General features: G+C 56.8%; 1 protein-coding gene across 1 annotated transcript; it reads right to left on the reverse strand.

The window, feature by feature from the left end:
- Positions 1 to 352: 352 nt before the first annotated feature.
- B3gnt7 (UDP-GlcNAc:betaGal beta-1,3-N-acetylglucosaminyltransferase 7) lies at positions 353 to 4297 on the reverse strand. The gene is made up of 2 exons (XM_057762226.1): positions 4000 to 4297; positions 353 to 2536 (listed from the first exon to the last, which is right to left on the reverse strand). The coding sequence occupies exons 1-2, from the start codon at positions 4008 to 4010 to the stop codon at positions 1354 to 1356; spliced, it is 1194 nt and encodes a 397-aa protein (XP_057618209.1). The 5' UTR covers positions 4011 to 4297; the 3' UTR covers positions 353 to 1353.
- Positions 4298 to 7146: the final 2849 nt, after the last annotated feature.

The following is a 7146-nucleotide window of genomic DNA, read 5'->3' on the forward strand; positions in this document are numbered from 1 at the left end:
AGTAGCTGCCCTCCCTCCTCTGGAAGCAGCAGCTTGGGCAAAGGTCCTGCACGTGGCAGCCCCAATGCCTCCAGGCTGACGGTGCAGGACTTCAGGAAGCCTACTAGGCTCTGCATACTCTGCCTAAGGTTACTAGAACACCAGCCTTGGGCCTGGGCTCCTGCCTTGACCTTGGCAAATCTAAACCTAAACCAAGGCCTCCGCCATCCATGTGGTCACCTGAAGAGCGCAGGCTTCCTTCATCAGCACCCCCCTCTCCCCCTTCCTCTAGGGTCCCTCTAGAGGTCTTAAACACCTACTAGCCAAGACCAAGGAACCAACTAGCTCAGACACCTTCAGCAACCAGTCCAGTTTTATTGAGAAACTAATGATGCCTCCATCTTTCCCAGGTAACCCCAGTCCGAGGTGGGAGGTGGCAATCTTTCCCAGGAAAAGTAACCTGTGTAGGCCCCAGACAAGTAGGGGGCGTCAGTGGGGAGAGCTCGGAGTGGGACAGAAAGACAAGGGATAAATGGTAAAGGTGTAGGCCGTGAACGAGACTGCTGGAGTGTAGAAAGAGATCGGGGGTCTACCACCTCCCAAGGCCTGGAATGATCTCCTTCCAATTCCTCATAAATACAACTTCACAGTAATAGAAGAATGTCAACGTGTAGGGCCAAACAGGCCAGTTTCTGGCCAGGAAGTCAGTATCGGTGAGGTGCAAGGGTGAGACCTGGCTTGGGCTGTGGTCAGGTATCACTGTGCCTTGGGGGGAGTCAGGAGCACTGCTCTCTTGCCCTGTGTCGGGGTGGAGGGTGGGGCTGGAGCCCACACTGAGGTTTAGAGGCGTGCTGAGGTAGTCAGAGTGGCCAATCAGGCAGGCTTCTGGACAGGAGAAGACAGAGCCAGGAGTCACGGCCCTGGAGCGGATTCCAGGCAAGCCTGGGGCTGTGCTGAAAGGGAGACCTAGGGGTGTGGACCAGGGACACCTGTGGACCAGCACAGGGTGGAGCTCCCACAGATGCCACTTCACAGGAAGAGGCTTCCCTGTGATGACAAGAGGCAGCCACAGACCCATGGGGGCCAGGCCTAACCCAGGTACCTGAGCAAATGTCCCTGCAGAGGCCACCAGGGTCTCCTACCAGGATAGAGGGGCCAGGCTACAGGCCTAGGCTAGGAGGGATCCAGGTCCTCAGATGACCTTCAGTCAAGGAAGTTCCTCTCTGGCTCTCTGTACCACACCACACCCAGGGGCACAGAAGGCCCAGACCCTTTACCTCTCCCACATGGGACCAAAGACTATACCATGTACTGTAGCTCCAGCCCCGGGACCCCCAAAGACTTGAGGGCAAATGTGCTGGCGTCCCAGCCAGATCAGAGCACCTGGAACTTGAGGGAACAGGTGAGATTGCTGTGCACCAGGTCCCACATGGCCAGCAGCTCGGGAGGTAGCAGCTTGTGTACCACAATCATGGCACGGTAGAAGCAGGGCTCCTTGTTCATCCGGCTGCTTCGGACCCGAGAGATGCCAAAGGTCTTGAAGCCCTCGTGGCCGGTCGGCTGCACCCCCAGCACCTCCAGACACATGCCCAGGAAGACGTCATCAATCGGGAAGAGCTCCACCGCATCACAGGCATGGTGGAGATGCCGAGCCAGAACGCCAGACATAAGGAAACCCCCTCCGCCAGCATAGGGCGGGTAGGTGGCCTTGCTGTACATGACGGTGGGGATGTAATATTTGTTCTCTTTTCTGCGGATGGGCCGAGCATGCTTCAGGACATCGCCGACAAATAGGTTTTCCTGGGGCTGGCGGTCAGACAGAAACTCGAGCAGGTTGGTGGGGTTGACGAAGACGTCATCATCCCCTTTGAAGACGAAGGGGACATTGGGACAATAAATGTCAAGCCACTTAAGGAAATGGATCTCCTTGAGGGTCAGGTTGAAGAAGCTGTCAAGGAAGTCCCACTGTAAAATGTCGCCGTAGAGACGGTCCTCATAGGCCAGCAGCTGCTGATAGTGGGTCCGCTCCTCTTGCTTGGAGGCTGTGCCCAGCAGGAAGAGGGTACGCACAGCACCCCTGCCCGGACCTGCTGACTCGGACTCCCGGCCCCAGGTCTGGCGGATGACCTCCCGGCGGTCGTGCTGTGTGATGACTGACTTGATGACCACCAACAAGTAGACATCGCCTTTGCACTTCTCCGGGTGGTTCAGCAGCATGGGGAAAAAGCGGCAGTGGCGATAAGCCAGAAACTGCCGGAAGTGCGGCTCGAGACCCTGGAACCAGGGCTGATGGGTCAGGTTGTCATTGGCGGAACAGTTAGAACTAATCACATCCCAGGTTTGGGGTCCCCGAGGGGCTACGGGGGTGGGAGCCGCTGTATCCTTTGAGCTCTTCCAGAAGCTGTTGGAATTGACCCCATTTCCAGTTTTGGGTGGCTCCAGTGTGGGTGGGAGAGGATCCTCAAGAAACTGGCCAGGGGTCACACTGCGCTGGAAGACGGTGATAGCCAATAGGAGGGCCAGAGCCAGGCACACGCTCCTGTAGAGGGTTTTCTTCCTAGGGGGAGCGGTAGAGAAGAGGGTGAGCTGGCACTCCAGAGGATTAGGTGGCCACAGATGGGCCAGTGGACTCCACTTCCTGGAAGGTCAGAGGATTCTGATTCCTTCCTCATGATAACTTCCCAACTCAAGAAGCACTGAGAAACAGCTACTGGTGTTCCAAAGTCAATGACTTTGGGAAGGGGTTTATTTAACTCCTCTAAGATACTGGTTTCCCACTCAAAATGGGACAGAACACAAGATAAAATACCAGGCTTGCACTAAGGGAAATGCTGCCACTTTACCAGGAAGAGAAACCTCTGCCCATGCCCCGGTTTTCATTTCTAGTTCAGACCAAGGTGTGTGGACAGCATATCACTTTGAAACAGTCAATGTAAATGGGAAAAGTCAGTGCAAGCGCCTTCACTACAGCTTTTGGGGAGTTCCCTTGTGGAGCGCAGCTGAGTGTGGGTTCTGGTTTAGTATCCCCCAACACAGCCGATTCAACAGAAATGAGCCACTCTTATGGCCATTATGACCCCTTACCCCCATCTAAATATCCCACAAGGAGCAATGAGATGCCCAGCCCTTCATCCCTGGGAAGGAAACCCACTCCCCAGGGACCCTCCCTGCCCAGGTAACCTCACCACACCTTTTTCAGAGGCCTGGCCCCGTTCCCCTAAAACTTCCCTCCTTAGCTCACACTGGGGGAAAGAACATTCCAGGGGCTGGAGCAGCAGGGAGATGGCTCTCACCTCCGTGGCAGGAGGTACAAGAGCCAGGGAGCCATGAAGCAGGTAGAGATACCCCCTCCCCCCGGGTTTTACTCCCGCGGGGGCGCAGAGTGAGTGAAGATTAAGCCCCCCACCTCCATACTGCGAGATTTTTTCCAAAGGCTCCAAGACTTCCTGGCCACCAGGTTGGATGGAGAAAGAAATCACTTGAGATACCCTGCTGGGTGGTGAGACCCAAGGTTGAACCCTTCAGGGAACCAAAGCAGAGGATCCCGGACCCAGTACTCCAGCCCTAGGAGTTATAAAGAAGCCCCAATTCCGGAGTCCGAGTAAAGACCAGTCCCGGACGGCGGTGGCGAGGCCCCTTGCTTGCAGGCACGCACCAGCCCACTGCGTAAGAGCAAAGCCGGGAAGGGAGAGGGCTTAAGACGTCCGGAGGAGAGGCCGCATGAGGGAAGAACGACCGGAGGAGTCTCCGGGGGACAACTCTTGATGGGATCCCGGGGCCTCGAGACGTAGCATACCGGCTGCCCGAGCCGTGGCCGGGGAGCCGAGCGTGCGCCCCGCATCTCCCACATCCCACCTGCCGCTCCGGCGCCGCGTCCCGCTCCGCATCTCCCGCCACCCGCGCTGCCCCGGGCAACTGAGGTCTGCCCCACGACTTCCAGCGTGCATCCCTTGCGGTCTGCGGTCCTGAGAGGAGGAGAAGCCCGGAGGTGCCTTGCGCCCGACATGGACCCCGACTCACCACATAGACATGGCCGCCCGGTCCAGGATGGCTGAGCGGAGCGCACGGGTCACAGCTCTGGGCGCCGTGGCTGGAGACGGCGGGACCGGGCCGGGCCGCGCCCCCGTTGAGACTTTCTTTTCCCGGCTGGAGGCGGGGCCGCAGGGGCGGCGGCCCAGGTACGTTAACCCTTCGCGCCCTGGTTCCCCGTGGGGACGCTCAGCCCAGGTCACTCCAGAGGCACGCCCCGCAGGATCGCGAGGGGAAGAGACGGAATCTCAGAAACCTTGGGGATCGCCGACATCCTGAGGCGGTGACTTCCCCGCTGGCCCTTCACGGGTCGCCTGCCTCTCCTCTCCAGGACACGTGGGGACGCCGGACGCCGCCCACCTTCACGCCCACCGGGCGCCTAGCGGCCTTGCGGCTTCCTTCTGGAGTAGTTCTGGGTGTGTGGAGCCGAGGGAGGCAGATAAGGCTGTTTTCCCTAATGCTTCCTTCTCTCTGCCCTGTCGACTTTTCTTCTTCCCAGGCTCGCTTAGGCCTGTCGGCCATCTCAAGAGAAGATGATGTTAGGGGGAGGCTGGGTTTCCCCGTCTCAGACCCTAGCCAGCCTAGATCACCTAGGAAGGCTCTGGGTCCCCCACTCTTTCTCCATTACCCGTCCCCCCGCCCCCAGAAAGCCTATTTGCCTCCGCAGAAACTCCAATCTTTTACTAGAGTGTCCGCACATGCTTTTAATCCCAGCAGGTGGATCTCTTGTGAGTTTGAGGCCTCTCTGGTCTACATGGTGAATTCCAGGCAGCCAGGGATCCCCAGTCAGACTGTCTCAAAACAAACAAAAACCTCCTTTATTGTATTGCCAACAAATCTTTCACTTAACGTCCCCCCTCACATACTTTTTTTTCTCTCTCTCTTTTTTTTGTCTCCAGGCCTTTATTAATGTGCTGTGTGTACACCATTTTCTCTTGGGAGTGGGTGACACCCAGTCACAGTAGAGGAGGGAGGGGTCGTCTTGGCCCAGGCTCTGGAGTGCTGATGTAATCTGCTCTGCCGTGGCAGGCTGGAGAGAACTAACACTGTGGATAAATATGCAAACCCAGGAGGTCTGCCTGGCTCAGGAGGTGGTCCTTGAGTCCTACCTCCGACTTTCTTTCAAACTGCAGGAATGGGGAACCACTTTTCTGTGCCTCCCCCTTCCCCAGGGAATACAAGGGAGACTAGAGAGCTCCAGTGAGTCCCAAGGGTGAAGATTCTTTTTGACCTTCCCTTAGTGCTCCTTGGCTAGGGTGTGTGCTTAAACGTACGGTGGAATTTTCTGGAATGTTGTAAGCTCTAGTCAGGAAGGATGAAGGGCCTTCTGGCCAGAATTTCAGTAGAGAATCCTGGGACAAAGCCCTCTTGAAGTTCCCAAGAAGCCCTGGCCTGAAGCCTGAGTCTCACTGGCCTGTCTGCCTGCCCCTAGGAGTCACTGCAGTCCCCTGGTCCCAGTTCTCATCATCCTGGCTTGGCACTGGTGTCAGTCTACCACGAACTAACAAGTTGTGTTTTGCTAGTTTTGAGTCAGGGTCTCGGCACGCAGTCCAGGCTGGCCTTGAACTGTAGATCACTTTTGCCTCAGCCTCGCGAACAGTGGGGTTACAGACGTGCCAACACAGCTGGCATTACCCAGGCTTTGGGGTTCTCTCCTCTCACCCTTGCTATATGCGTGGCTTTGAGGAAGAGCCTGTGCTCTGTCTCGGCTCTTCACAAGGTGCCCTGCTGAAGAACAGCCCGTGTGACCTCTCGCCGACCTCCCTCCCCAGTGTGGAGCTTTCCACAGGTGCCAGGTGAAGGTGGACACAGGTGTTTCTGGTAAGGGCTTGTGAATTCAGATCTGAGTGCCAGAGGGTTGGGTGTTGGGTCAGTCCTCCCCACTTCCTGGCTGCTACTGGGGGGGGGGGGCAGGTGGCTTATCCTCTTGAGACCTCAATTTCCTGCCAGTGCAGAGTTATGCGAGATGACGTAGGGGAAATAGACACATCAGTGTCCCCGATACGCACGCGGAGGCTTAGGACAGGTGGATTGCTTTTGATATCGTGATCACACTAGTTTGACCTACCCCAGGGGCTCCTGGGACCACAGGGGAACATGGAAGCGGTAAGGGGAGGGGGACGTGCTAGGTCAACTTGGTGTTTTCCAGTTATATCTGGTCAGTCGAGACAGCTTGTCATAGGAGCCTGGGATGAATTCGGAATGGGGAAATGAATGACAGCTAAGCACCCAAGTTCATGGGCGTGTGTGTGTGTGTATACGTGTACGTGTGCTTGTGTGTGTGCCTGGCCAGGCCCGGTCACATTCCCCTGTCACCTCATTCTGCTCTCTGAACCACATGGGTGCATCTCTACTCAGAAGCCCAGGGACTCCCCTCTTGGGCTCACTTAGTCTGTCCCTCTCCACCTGTCCAGTCATGACGGCATAGCAGCCGGCTAGGAATTGTCTCCGAACAGCTGGAATGGCTGAGCCGAGCTAGACTGCAGGTGAACTCTGCCGCTGCCCCCCACGCCGTGGCTGAAAGCATAAGGGCAGTCACAGGGAATGTCGCTGTGGGTGGAAGAAGGGATCGAATAGAGTCCCCACACCATCTCTAAACTCCATGTACCATTCTCTTGCTGCCCAAGAAGGGGGGCTCAGTGAGCCGGGACATAGAAGGACACTAAAAAACACATTTGGCCTTCCCTATTTATTCTTTTGATAACTCGCTTCTCCCCCAGCTCCCTTTCCCCTCTTCCTGCTAGGCTCCTCCCTCTCTGTTGGGTCTGCAGACTTTAGATGCTGCGGGGAGACGCTGACCCACCAGAGGGCATACTGGGAAGGTATTGTTGCAGGGTGATGTGGGGGCTGCCCTGCGTTAGAAAGAACTGGAGAGCAAAAAGCAAGGAGCCCGGGGCACCCTGGAGAGAAGCCACCAAGGGCAGAGACTTGGAGCTGGTGGTGGCTGTGGCCGAAGGGTTCATAAGCCGTAATTTTAGCTCAGCCAGGAGCTGGTGAAGGGCGTGTGAGTTAGTTTCAGTTAGTGTTCTACTCTGGGAGTTGCCCCTGCTGGGGTTTCGGAGTCAGCTGTCTACCCTCACAGCCGGGGGTCAAAGGATCAGGGCTGGAGGGTCAGAGGTCATTTGCAGGTAGGAAGAG

The sequence above is a fragment of the Chionomys nivalis genome, chromosome 2 (assembly GCF_950005125.1).
Source record: "Chionomys nivalis chromosome 2, mChiNiv1.1, whole genome shotgun sequence".
NCBI classification, from domain to species: Eukaryota; Metazoa; Chordata; class Mammalia; order Rodentia; family Cricetidae; genus Chionomys; species Chionomys nivalis.